We start from the raw sequence: 15,000 nt of genomic DNA on the forward strand, positions 1-15,000 counted from the left end.
TGATAATAATAATAGTCACAACAGCAATAATAATAAATCGACTCAAAGAAGAGAACAAGAATAAAGTGGTGTAAACTGTGAATAATAAAGAGAAGGAAGATGAACAGTAAACAGCAGGTGTGTGTGTGGTGAAGCACGTGGTACCGGAACTGTGTAGGTTGCCATGGTAACGTAAACAAACACCACGCATCTCACTGGGGACACTCACCCATGTAACCCCAGACGCAGAAATATAACCTCTCTCTCTCTCTCTCTCTCTCTACCCGGACGAGGACGAGGTCAGGCAGGCTGATCCACACGGCACTTAGTTCATCCAACCTCCTGCCACATGCTTTCAATCCCCGTCAAGTACCGCCTCTCCAACTCAAGGGGCTAACCAACCAACAGAGGACCTAAAGTACCTCTCCCTATTTATATTTATTACTCACACCCTTCACCATCATCACGCTTGACTGATTTCATTATTGATCTTAATTATATTTATTACCTAGACCCTTCTCCATTACCACCCTTTACTGATTTTGGTAGGGTAAGATCTGTATGGTCTATGTAACCTTACCTTGCTGGGGCGACAGTGTAGGTGGAAGCGTGGAGCATGAACGTGGTCCACAGAAGGCGGAGCATGGGGCGGGGGGCGTATCCTCCCTGGGGCTCTGTCGCTCCCCCCCACCTCCGCCCCCCTCCTCTCCCTCCTCCCCTCCCCCATCACCACCACCCTCCCTCCCGCCATCCATCCTCCGCCACACCTGCGAAAGACAAGCAAAATTAGGTACATGGATGGTTAATGTCAACGAAGGGTGGAAATGGTGAATAAGATGCAATAAAAAGAAAGTAAACCACACACTCCTAAAACATGATGATGATGATGATGATGCGGATGATGATGATAAGACTGCAACCAATACCACTGTTACTACTACAACTACTATAAATAATAATAATAACAATAATAATGATAATAATAATAATAATAACGCCCTACAGTGCTATGATTTACACCATCAACCTAATCACCCCTTCCATCTCAACCCGTATAAGCTGTATTCTAGTCGGCTAAGGAAACTCCTTAACACCTCTTCCTAAGCGATTTTTTTTTTGCTTATTACTCCTTACTATCCACTTCTGTGTCAAATACATCATTCCAGTATCACCATACTCAGCATAAATAACATAAACTGATCTTAACCAGCCGTATCCGAAACTTAATCGCTAAGGAAGAGGTGCTAGGGTGCTTGCTTAACAGGCGAGAATCAGAAACCGTGGGCTACATCCGGTCGGCGCATCGGAAATAAGATAATCAAAAACTGATAACAGATAACGAAAGATAACGCCAAGCAACACGCACACACGAAGGGGAGTTAATCTGCAATGGCCAAAGAGGGACATGCAGCTTAGGGAATGGAAATACAAAAATGAAAAAACGCAATGTAATAAAACTTTGCGATAATACCGACTCATCAGAACCTCGTTAGCAAAAACGTAAAGTAATTTTGATTTAACTGGAATATGAGATTTTTACACACACACACACACACACACACACACACACACACACACACACACACACACAGACACATCCTAATGGGGCGACATTCATGTACGCAACAGAATACAAAGCAATTCATGAGAGAGAGAGAGAGAGAGAGAGAGAGAGAGAGAGAGAGAGAGAGAGAGATTGTCAATTTACATCATCTCGGTCACACGAAGGAATGAACGAGGAAAAAAATTGAATTGCTGGACTATTATGAATCTCTCTCTCTCTCTCTCTCTCTCTGGCTAGCATTACAAAATCACAGCTGCTGAAACACTAAAGAAGAACAATGTAAGAACACCGAATTACAGTCACGATATCAGATTACATAGCGTGGAGGGGAAGCTGGTTGAAAGTATGAGAAATATTGTTACAAAATTCAGAAGCCAAAATCATGTAACTTTGCAGAGCTAAAAATAAAATGAAAGAAAAAATGTTCCTGAAAAATGAATGGATAATACTTAACAGGCGTATGATTACGACTGGAAAAAAAAAAAAAAATGAAGTCCTTATAAGTTAGCAGAATTTTGAGAGAGAGAGAGAGAGAGAGAGAGAGAGAGAGAGAGAGAATCTTGGAAAATACGTAAGCGAAGTTACTACCGTTAGTTATTTGTGAAAGTGCCGGATATATACCATGTCTTTTTCGGCGAGTGAATTAAAATAGAAGAGATGAGTCAACTTTACGAATTACCGAAGTGAGATTACCTGACTTTGAAGGAGGAAGCGAGTCTGTGTAACTATCGTGGAGAAGATTTAAACAAGAACAATAAAATACCAAAATGACAGAGATAAGGGAGCCAACTGGTCGCCACCTCCACTATGATGATGGTGGTGGTGGTGGTGGTGGTGGTGATGATGATGATGATGATGATAAATTTCTAACAGCAAAGGGGTAAATTAACACCAAACGTCACCTGAATCCGGATAAAATTGCCTCTGGATATCATGACTATAATAAAGACCATTCTAGAAGACAAGTTTAAAAATTCTAGGGGAACCACACTCCATGCTTCTTGGGTCGACTATCCTTAATCATTCTTTCATCAAATTTCTAGTACTTCATCTTTGAGTCAATAGTACTTTCTAATCTGAGGGGCAAAACGAGACTATGAGGCATTTCCATCTACCTATCTATCTATATCTATACATGTCTATCTATATTATCTATCGCCAGACGCCTTCATCCCATATGAGGTGGCCACAAACGAATCGTCTCCCCATCACCTGCACTACGAGTATGTCATCAGCACCTCCTCTCTCCAACTCACATCCCCTCCTCTCTCAAACGCTTCTCCACCCCATCCCTCGACCTCATCCTTGGTCACCCTCTCCCCCCTCCACCTCTCACTCACATACTCTCCAGGCCAGTTTCTCCTCCATCCTCTCCACACGATAAAAAAAAAAAAAAATAAATAAATAAAACTACAGTATTTCTAACGTTTCCTACCACATCCACACCATGATACAGCGATGAAAACCTCATTTAAGTTTGCCAGCGGAAGGAACCTATCTCATGAATTACAGAATAATATATGAAAATGAAGATGATGATGATGATGATATAATAATAATAATAATAATGATTGATACTACTACTACTATTACTACTACTACTACTATCACCACCACCATCACCAATAATAATAATAATAATAATAATAATAATAATAATGCTACTACTACAGGACACATAAATACTTCTGTACCCGTGACGTGGCGTTGAGGTGGTTGAGCAGTGATGAGTGGCCGCTAGTTCAGTGTCCTTGTGGGCGCCATGCCTCTGAAAAAGATCCAAAATAATGTTACAAAGACAGAAATATTACAGGATACAAGACTAAATTACAAAGAGGTACTGCTGCTACTTCCGCTACTGCTACTCCATCATCATCATCATCATCATCAATCATCACCATCAATAATCATCATCACGCCTTCCAATACGCACTAACAGCCGTAAGTATAAAAGGGACACCATGGGAATAAGAAAATAACATACTGACCGAATAATAATAATAATAATAATAAGAATAATAATAATAATAACAATAATAATAATGTAAAGATTGTCCTGTATTACCTCACTTTTTCTACTCCCATACTACTATCAGCAATATGGCAAAGAACAGTGTATAAAACACACACACACACACACACACACACACACACACACACACACACACACACTCGAAAAATAGCCAACACCTTTTACACTCACTACTACACTACAGAAACAAACACATCCATAAATAAACACATGAAACCTGCCACTTGAAACCTCCCGCCAAGCTGACCCACCGTGACGTCACCAGGTCCCGGATGTAAACAATAACAAGAAACAGCTGACGTCCGACGCGCTTTTCCCGCCAAAAATGAGGGAGCGGAAATGCCCGTCAAGAACCAAACGCTAGGGTGGAAATATCACAGGGAAGTTCGACAATGAGGAGAAAAAGAGCCGAAGCGAAGAGAAAATAAGCGAACCAGGGAGAAAATAGCCGCATAAAGACAAGGGTAACATGAGCCCGACGGAAATGTTTCGTTCGGGGAGGTATTGGTTTTCGGTCGCAACAGCACCCCCGGGCCCAACATTCCAATTTTCTTTTACGATTTTACGAGACAGGGGAGGAAAAAGTAAGGCCGAAATCTTGGTCTTTTTTTTCCCCCGCGATTTATGTTGATTACGACGCGAGTAAGCTTAGTGGAAACGTGAACTTTTTATAACTCCATCTATACCGTGGGAAGAAGCTCGTGGTTTTTATTATTTTTGCTCTTTATTTCAACTTTCTTCGAGACTCGGTGGAAGATGTAAGGAAAACACACACACACACACACACACACACACACAGTCCTAAGTTTATATACACAGGAATCGACGTATGAACTAATATACACAATTTATACCGAGCACTAACATCCTCTCTCTCTCTCACACACACACATTATTTAAGAGCACACTGTGTGTGTGTGTGTGTGTGTGTGTGCGTGCGTGTGTGTGTGTGTGTGTGTGTGTGTGTGTGAGAGAGAGAGAGAGAGAGAGAGAGAGAGAGAGAGAGAGAGAGAGAGAGAGAGAGAGAGAGAGACAGAGGCGGTGAAAGGAAGGGAGAGGAAATTGGCAGGGCGAGGGAGAGAGATAAATGATATTACTTTAAAGAGGAGTACACCACAGGGAGACACGAGAAGAGGGAGAGACGGAGAGAAAGAGGGAGGAGGGAAGGAGGGATGGAGAGTGAAAGGTTGGTAGGTAGGTAGGTAGGTAGGGTGGGTGAAGGAAGGAACGCAGGTGGATGATAGGATGGTTGGTGAGTAGGTACGTAGGTAAGTAGGTCGAGAAATGGGAAGTGTGGTGGGTAAATAGGTAGACAGATACTTTCAGAGAAATATCAGCGGCATCATTATCGTCATCATCATCAACATATCATCAGCAAATGAACTGCGTTGTTAACAAGTCGAAGAAGTAGTCCTCTAAAAAAAAATAATAATAATAATAATCATCGCCATCATCAATAGCATCAGTATCAATAGCATCATGAATATCATCACCATCACCATCATCAATATCTTCATCACCATTACCATCACCAATATCATAATTATCGCCGTCATTAATATCACCATCACAACCAACATTATCGTTACCACCATCGCCATCATCATCACCACCATCACCATCACCAACGCCATCACTATCACCATCACCACCATCATCATAACCTCATTCCCACATTTAAAAAAAAAATGGTAAAGAGTATAAACAAAAAGTTAACCAAAAAAAATGCATAAGAAATTCAGACTCCGCAGTTCACTGATTCCTCACTCACGCACCACACAGTCAGTCAGAGAAGTATCGCTGTGTGTGTGTGTGTGTGTGTGTGTGTGTGTGTGTGTGTGTGTGTGTGTGTGTGTGTGTGTGTGTGTGTGTGTGTGTGTGTGTGTCCTCAAACCTGACATCACACAAACACACAAAACACTGACAAACAAACAGTAACAGGTCGACTGATAGACACACAGGTAGAATCAGTCCGATAGATAAAATGACAAGGACAGAGGCAGACGGATAGACAGATCGATATAGACGAACAAACACAAAGATAGATATACCGTAAATAGATAGACAAACAGAAAGATAGCTACACAGATATACAGACACATGTACTATACGTTATGTGGCTGCGTGCAGGTAATGTATGCTTTCTGAATCAAGACCATGACCATACCTCACTCTCTCTCTCTCTCTCTCTCTCTCTCTCTCGAGGTGGTAGGGAAGGTCAGAAGTCACAGGTAGGGGACTGGCTACACACACACTCTCTCTCTCTATCTATCTATCTCTCTCGTCGTGTGAGGTAGTTGGGAAGGTCAGAGGTCAAAGGTAGGGGACTGGATACTCGCTCTTTCTCTTTCACACACACACACACACACACACACACACACACACACACACACTAGTCTACTACATTTACAATTCTCCTTCCCTCTTCTCTCTCTCACACACACACATTATATTACTTCATTTACGATACAATCTCTCTCTCTCTCTCTCTCTCTCTCTCCATAGACTACCTTAGGGGTTACATAAGGCTGCTTCACTCTCTTGTACTGCGGAGGAGGAGGAGGAGGAGGAGGAGTAATCCTTTCTTCCCTAAATCCTCTTCTTTACTTCTCCTCCATTCCTCCCCTCCTCTCTTTTTTCTCTTCTTTCCCTACTTATCCTCTTCTTCTATTACTTCCTCTTTCCCCTCTCTCCTTATCTTTTTCCTCTCTCTTCTCTCCCTGCTTCTCCTCTTCCTCTAACACTTCCTCTTCCCCTCTCTCCTGTCCTCCTTTTCCTTCTATTTCCTCATTCTGTTCTTCTCTCATTTTATTTTCTCTTCTCTCTTTTCGTACCCTCTCTCACACACTGCTCTTACTTCCTCTATTATTCATACTTCCATTTTTGTCCTTTGCTCTCTCTCTCTCTCTCTCTCTGTTATAATCCCTCTCTTTCTTCACTGCCCATCTCTCTTTCCCTCTTCGCATCCTTCCTCCTCTCTCAATTTTGTTCCCCTATTGTCTCCTCCTCCTCCTCTTCTATCTTCTCTCCTTTCCTCTTCCCTCCTTTCAAACAAGAGGAAAGAAAAAGCAACTGAAGGGGGAGACGGGAGAGTGTAACAGGAAGCAAAGAGGGAAAACAAATGAGTAAGGGAAGAGAGGACGAGGAGGAGGAGGAGGAGGAGGAAAGAGGAGATTGAGAGAGAGAGAGAGAGAGAGAGAGAGAGAGAGAGAGAGAGAATGAGAAATGGTAAAAGTTGGTAGGAGTTACATAAAGGTGTTACACAGATCACACAGACTTTACGACCCTACAGACGCGTGCCGACCCTCACACAAGCCTCACACACAAGCTTATGTCCCTCACGCCCAAGTTTACCACAGGGACGAGGCAGTGTGAGGTCAAGCAGTGTGTAGTGTGTAGCAGCAGTGTGAGGTATGGCAGTGTGTTGTGAGGCAGGGTAAGGTGTGCTGGTGTGAGGTATGGTAGTGCGAGGACAGGCAGTGCGTAGTGTGTAGTAGCAGTGTGAGGTATGATGGTGGGTTGTGTGGCAGAATGAGGGTGGTGGTGTGAGTATGAGATGTGGTAGTGTAAGTTGTAACAGTGAGTGGTGTGTGAGGTGTCGCTGTGTGTCATGTGTCTTTCTATATGGTCTCTAATGTGGAGAGGATGTTAGGCAAGGTGTGGAATGTGACTCTGTGGTGTAGTACCCATACACCTATAGAGGGAGATGTTGCGGCAGCGTGTGTTGCGTAAAATGTAATATCCAGCCACTGTGCAATTTGATAGTATGTGATGTGGCAGTGTGTGAGGTGTGAGCATGTGAGGTATAGGTGATGTGTGTGGTGTAGCTAAGCAGTGTTTGATGTGGCAATGTACGTTATGGCTATGTAGGGCGTGGCAGTGCGAGGTAAGGTACTGAGGTGTGGATGTGACGTATGACAGCTAGTGTGCGGTGTGATTCCGGTAGTGTACGGTTGTGGCAGTGTGTGAGGTGTGACAGAGTGTGGTGTGTGTGTGTGTGTGTGTGTGTGTGTGTGTGTGTGTGTGTGTGTGTGTGTGTGTGTGTGTGTGTGTGTGTGTAGTGATAGTGTATGGTGCTGCAGTGTGTGGTATCGTACAGGTAGCTAATTACAGGTAGCTAGTATTAAGTGTGGCATTATGGAACGTGTTACTGTTAGCTGTAACTTCATTAATGCCTTGAATAAGAAGAGGACAGCACAGCACAAGGTCCCCCCTCATGTCTTCCAATTACAACCGGTACGCCAAGGTTAGCCTACACGAAATACAAAAAGGTAACACAGAGCAAAGGTCGATTTAATGCCGAAAGGGAAACTTTACAAAGAAGGACAGAAAATAGTAATGGCAAGGAATTTCTCGACCATTCATTCTTATAATACACCATAATAATAATAATGTTACTAAAACAGGGCCTGCATTTTTTATATAAACACTATTTACTGTAGCTAAAATATACATACCAGAAGTAGAAGAGAGGGGAAAAGGGAAGAGGAAGGGGGGGAATATGGGGGGGGAAGAAAGAGAGGAAGGGGAGGAGAGAGGAAAGGGAGGGGGTATATTGGAAGCGGAAAATGAAAGGAATAAGCGAGGAGAGGGGGGGGGGGAGTTAGGAGAGCGAGGGGAATGGACAGACTGGGAGAAGAGGGGAAAGGGATGGGGAATAGGGAGAGGGAAGGGGGAAGAGAGAGAGAAGGAGAGAGAGAGAGAGAAAGTGAAAGGGGGGGGGAGAAGACGCCAACCAGATCAATAGATTTCAGGGTCACTCTCCCTCTGCTCTCACTAAGGGGGGGAGGGAGAGGGGAAAAGAGGAAGGGGAGGGGGAGGGAGAGAAAGGAAGGGGGGAGATGAGTAGAAAGTAGGACACTGGGACGGAATAACAGGACAGGGAGAGAGAGAGAGAGAGAGAGAGAGAGAGAGAGAGAGAGAGAGATACGGTAAGGTAAAACAGGCGAATTGGCGATGGGAGCAGAGAAGCGAAGAGACATGAGAGAGAGAGAGAGAGAGAGATTCAGGAATAAAAGGAGAAAGTGGAGGAAAAGGCAGGAGGAGAAAGAAGAAAAAAGAGAAAGGAATGAAATGCAAAAGAGAGAAAGAAAAGACGGGGAAAGAAGAGACGAGGAAGAGGAGGAGGAGGAGGAGAGAAAGAAGAGGAGAAGGACACGAAAAAGATGGAGGAGAAGGAGAGAAACTGGAGAAGAAAAGGGAGGAGGGAAGCGAAAGAAAAGAGATGGATTGGAATGATGGAAAATGTGTGTGTGTGTGTGTGTGTGTGTGTGTGTGTGTGTGTGTGTGTGTGTGTGTGTGAGAGAGAGAGAGAGAGAGAGAGAGAGAGAGAGAGAGAGAGAGAGAGAGGAAAGAAGCAAGAGGCGGAAAGAGGAAAAAAAGAGGAAAAGGAAACAGAAGTCGAAAAAGAGGAAAAGAGGAAAATTATGAAACAGGAAAAAAGAGAAAGCAGTGTAACTTGACCGTGGGAAAGAGAGAAAAAGAGAGCAGGAAGTATGGGAGTGGCTAGAGAGAGAGAGAGAGAGAGAGAGAGAGAGATACTCCATCCTCTCTCCTATCCCTAGCCACTCCCATATTTCCTCTCTCTCTCTCTCTCTCAGCACTCCCCAATCAATAGCACGTGAGAGACAAGGAGGGAGAGGTGAGAAAGAGGGGGGGAGGGGGGAGGGGAGGGCATGAGACAGGATGGGATGGGAAGGAGTTTTGTGAGGGAGATATATATAGATGAGAGAGAGAGAGAGAGAGAGAGAGAGAGAGAGAGAGAGTGTGTGTGTGTGTGTGTGTGTGTGTGTGTGTGTGTGTGTGTGTGTGTGTGTGTGTGTGTGTGTGTGTGTGTGTGTTTGTGTGTGCGCGTGCGTGTGTGCGCGTGCGTGTGTGTGTGCGCGCGCGCTGTTACTGGCTGGAAGTAACAGCGCGCGCGTTATCTAACTGATAACGCACATAATCTATTGCCATGGTACGTTTAGTAGTAGTAGTAGTAATAATAATAATAATAATAATAATAATAATAATAATAATAATACGAAGACGAAGAAACAACAACAATAATAATTCATTCATTCATCATCCAATCCTACATTGCCCCATGAGAAGCGTAGGAGCCCGGGGTTAGGCAAGTTGGTCCCGACATTTAAAATGAGTGACCAGTCTCACTCATCCCTGAGTGGCATTACATGAGCAATAAACCCCAACCACTCCCTGGATATAAACCTTCACCGGCTCAATCCGATTAGAGCTCCGTAATTACCCACTAAACCACCAGGCGCCAAAATTTGGTTATACTGAAGGAAATAATAATAATAATAATAATAATAATAATAATACCGTACTCTAATACCAATTCGCAGTATGAAATATTATAATAATATATCCCAGCATGAGAAGGCAACCTGATGAGATAGATAGATAAATACTTGGATAGATAGCTGCAACCTCTTCATCATTAAGCATGGTCATCATCTACATTATACCATCATCATCATCAACCACATCATCACCATCAACAATACTATCACCATCATCATCATTAAAAAATGCCATATCATGAACAATGCTAGCACTATCATCAGCAGCACCATCAAGGATTTCATGATCAGTAACAATACCATCACCAGTCACTATCATCACTCACTACCCTCACCTTCGTCAATTCTATTCCATCATCACCATTCTCATCATCCTCATCATCAAGAACGTCATCATAAGCACCAACAATACTATCAATATCATCTTCATCACCATCCTCGTCATCAGGAATATCATCATTGTCACCTTTACCATATACCATCATCACCACCCTTATCATCAAGAATATCATCATAATCACTACCCTTATCATCAGGAATATCACCATTGTCACCTTTATCATATACCATCATCATCACCACCCTTATCATCAAGAGTATCATCATCATCACCACCCTTCTCATCAAGAATATCATCATCATCACCACCTTTATCATCAAGGCTATCAATATCATCACCATCATCCTCACCTTCAACAACATAGGATCATCATCATCATCATCATCACTACAGTTCCCGAAGTGACTATCAATACAATCACAATCACCACCACCAACAACACAATCACCATCATCATCACAACCATCATCACCACCATCATCATCATCACCACCACCATCATCATCATCGTCACAGTTTCCAATGTCGCCACCAGAGTGAGCTGTGGTGGTGGCGGAGAAAATAGGCAGCGAACAAGTAATTTTCTGCCGCCGAAACTGAATTTCATCCGAGAGAGAGAGAGAGAGAGAGAGAGAGAGAGAGAGAGGGGACTCATTTGGAGGCGGACTTTACATGAATGGCAAGATCACGGACTGGATTTAAAAACGCTCTTTCTCTCTCTCTCTCTCTCTAGTTGCCCACAAAACCGCTTCTACATCACGTTCTTTTCACTCATACAAATACCAAACATTCCAGTCAAACGCGAGTGGATATTAAGGCGACACAACACGACAACCGGCAGCTCCACCACCCGGATATATCAGTGTCACCACGTGAAGGCGTCTCTCTCCACCACCTCTAAAAATACTTCAAAAATACAACCCCTGCTGCGTTCTCTGATGTCACGTTTTAGTAGATTACACATTCTTGCTTCCATGACTCGCTAAACCATTCTTATATATTTCCTACTGAATTCTTCTTGCGTTTTACCGGTCTCTCTCTCTCTCTCTCTCTCTCTCTCTCTCTTACGGATGAAGTTAGGAAAAACCAATTTAAAAAAAAATCCATACACCAGATTACAGAGGAAAACCGAGGATGAGATGGTGGGGTGGAGTAGAGAGGTGTATGAGAGGGGGAAGGTGTGAGTTTGGAGGGCAGTGAAATGGCAGGGGACAGGGCGACATGGGGGCGATTTGTTAGTGGCCACCCCATGTGGGATTAAGGCGTCGGAGATAGATAGAGTGATAGATAAACAGACAGACAGGATCAGAGACCGGTAAAACGCAAGAACAATGCAATAGGAAGTCGCAGATTTACAAATAATAAAAATGATACGAAAGAAGTGAAAGCAAGAATAATGTAACATACCGTGAGATTTGATAATGCAGTCTTCTTCTTGGGGTCAAAGTCGATGGCGTGGATGAAATTTATGAATGGAGGACACCTGTAATCTATCTACCTGTCTGTCAATCAAATTTCACTTTTCCTTTACTCTCCTGCACTTTACTCGTCTCTAACCTTCATTACATTCAAATCTCACTTTTTCTTACCCTCTCCTGAATTTTACCGATCCCTTCATTATATTCAAATCTCACCTTTTTTTCTTACTCTCTCCTGCACTGCACCACGTCCAACCGTCACTTTCCATTCAAATTGGTCTTTCTTATTCTTTCCTGCATTCTACCCATCTCTAACCTTCATTACATTCAAATCTCGCTTTTTCTTACTCGCTCCTGAATTTTACCCACCTTCATTACATTCAAATCTCACTTTTTCCTCCTCTCTCCTGCATTTTACCGAGTCTAACCTTCACTGGCGTAAAAGTTTCATCATTTTCACCAGTACTTGCAATTAAGAGAAGTCAAGAATCGCACCGGGTGAGTTGCAGGCAGCCAAGGAAGTGTATTGTCCGGAACTTTGCAAATTATGGCTCTCAGACTCCACACAAAAAAGTCCACCATCGCCACAAAAGCAGAAATTTGAGAGGCTTTTGAAAATTTAAATTAGTTTTCATATCCATCTGGCTGTTGAGTGGCACGTGAAGCTTTATGAAATACCGACATTAAATTCAGATATATAGGAATTTTAGGTGACGTCATACAGTATTTACTATGATGACAATACCTCTCTCTCTCTCTTACGGCTTTTAAGTGCAACTCTATCACCTTCGAATTCAAATTTCAAGTAACCGTCTGACGAAAAAAAAAAAAAATCTTAGTTCCTGCTCCTCAGACGATTTTATTCATCTTAAATTGCTTAGTTCTTTAAGAAGTGCAACAGGGAAGAAAGGCAGTTCCCTGGTACCTCTTACTTAGCGATATTTTTCTCAGTATGGTTGGTTAATATCTTTTTGCACGTTATTTATACAGAGTATGGCGATGTTTGAAGGACTTATGTAACACTGAGGAGGACGGTAAAGTGTAATAAAGAAAATAAATCGCCTAGTAAAAGGTATCAGGGAGCTTCCTTAACCGACGAGAATACGAGGCAAGGATGATAAGGGATAGGGATGTCAACATGGAAGGGAACTGATTGCTACATGAGAGTACTTTGATCCCCACTCTAACGTACGGAAGTGAAGCTTGGACCCTACTGGAAGGACACACGGCAGGAGTGAGAACAGAGGAGTTATGTGAGAGGAGCATGTGGAGTTAGGTGGAGAGACCGACTGATTAGCAAACACCGAAAGGTCATTTTATCCAACTAAGAATAAAATAAAGAAATAATACATGAGGTAAAATTTTTTTTATCTCTCTAAATGAAATGGGCAAGTTGGTGAGTCTATCTTGGCAACCAGTTATGGCGCTGAATATTGAAGAAGTTCCCAGGCCAAGATTGAGCACCCCGAACTTGCAGCTTCAATCGCGAAGGGCGTGTCCGTCTACGTCATCGCCGCGGGAACACAGTCAGCCAATAGGGTGCGAGAGCTTCCGTGACGTCATCAACGCGATACACAACCAGCCAATGGGGTGCGAAATATTCCGTGACGTCACCGTGACCAATGACGTATAGAGAATCATTAGCCAATCGGATGTGAGAATTTCAATGACGTCAACGTGATCAATGACGTATCGATTCATGACCAATCAGATGAGGCACAATCCATGACGTCACCATGAACAATCAATGACGTCACGCTGGCCCCACCCACTTTTCAGAAGGTAAATAGAGGGACTTGTTTCCACCCTCACGCCAATAACCCGTCAATAAAGGTCAAGGTAACACGATGAATGAAGGGGAATTTCGCCTTCAGTATTGTGATTGCGGGAAGGGGGAAGGAGAGATAAGGGGAATGTGACGCAGTGAGGCAGTGTAAAAGAGAGAGAGAGAGAGAGAGAGAGAGGAAGTACCCTGGTTACATAAATGCAGACTACAAAGAGCTTTAGCCTTACTGAGCGGCTTGGGATTAACCACAGGAATTTGAGAACAGATGAGAGAGAGAGAGAGAGAGAGAGAGAATCAGTGAGTCAGGGGGAAACCACCACCGCCACACTAAAACCAGATCTTCATGTGCGTATGTGGGTTTTTTTATAGGTTTACACGTCGCTGCGAGAGAGAGAGAGAGAGAGAGAGAGAGAGGAGAGAGTACACAGCACATACCTATCCAGCGGCCCTCTCTGACCTTTCCAAATAGTTGCCTAGCTACACTACACAATGATTCTATGAACTAAAGTGACCTATTCTCTCTCTCTCTCTCCCTGTCCATAGCTGTATGTGTCTATCTCCTTATATGGTTATCCGTCTCTCTCTCTCTCTGTCCATAGCTGTACAGTATATGTGTGTATCTCCTTATATGTCTCTCTCTCTCTCTCTCTCTCTCTCTCTCTCTCTCTCTCTCTCTCTCTCTCTCTCTGTCCATAGCTGTACAGTATATGTGTGTATCTCCTTATATGTCTCTCTCTCTCTCTCTCTCTCTCTCTCTGTCCATAGCTGTACAGTATATGTGTGTATCTCCTTATATGTCTCTCTCTCTCTCTCTCTCTCTCTCTCTCTCTCTCTCTCTCATAGCTAAGTAATGTCCTTTCTTTAGGCCACAACCAGACGATTTTCTTCAACCCAGGCCAACCCTCTGGTACTACAGGGGTTAATGAAGGCTGTATCTAACCCCTCCAGTTCCAAAACTAACAAAAATCGTCAGGGAAGAGAAAGAATATATTACAAAACAAACCCCGTGCATAGGGGGTTAAATGTCCTGTATTTTTGGCATCTCCAGACGGTTTTATTCAGCTGTGGGAAGACTATTCACAGAAGGGGATTTAGCCACCCATACAATCATCATTAATCCCTTCAGTGACAAAGGGTTCGTATTAAAATGAACTGGTGCTTCATGGAGAGGGTCGCCTTCATGTGGTAACACTGATCTGACCCGGCGGTGGAGCTGCTGGGTTACACAAACATTCCCCTAGGCCCCTCCCTACCTCTAAAAGGATGATGGTGCGCTGCAGGAGAGGCAACGTCATCCTGCAGTCCACGGGGTTCACTTCTCACATGAATCGAGCCAAAACAAAAACATCAACAACAGCAATAACAACAACACAGCTTAGGGGGAGACCTCTCGTTGTGAAGAGGTTAAAGCAATCTCCATTAGAAAGAGTTTCATTAAAATCAAGAGTTCTTTTGTTACTATGGTATATTACTTCCCTGAGAGAGAGAGAGAGACGGAAGCGAAGGTGGAGTGCTGGAATTGAAGCGAGGTGAGGGTTAGGGTGGGGTTGGGTGGGGGCGGGGCAAGAGCTGGGGC

At 43.4% G+C, this 15,000-nt stretch overlaps 1 protein-coding gene across 1 annotated transcript in view; it reads right to left on the bottom strand.

Annotated features, from left to right (window-relative positions):
- LOC145399013 (uncharacterized) overlaps positions 1-10,362 on the bottom strand; it is a 79,125-nt gene extending 68,763 nt beyond the window's left edge. Inside the window, exons 1-2 of the mRNA XM_080271742.1 lie at positions 10,216-10,362; positions 560-746 (exon numbers count right to left, since the gene is read on the bottom strand). Of these exons, the coding sequence (XP_080127868.1) occupies positions 560-746; positions 10,216-10,362 (334 nt within the window). The remainder of the gene's footprint in view (positions 1-559; positions 747-10,215) is intronic.
- Between the last annotated feature and the right edge of the window lie 4,638 nt (positions 10,363-15,000).

This window comes from Coenobita brevimanus, chromosome 47 (assembly GCF_032717465.1).
Source record: "Coenobita brevimanus isolate Jiangsu-jjx chromosome 47, ASM3271746v2, whole genome shotgun sequence".
Lineage (NCBI taxonomy): Eukaryota > Metazoa > Arthropoda > Malacostraca > Decapoda > Coenobitidae > Coenobita > Coenobita brevimanus.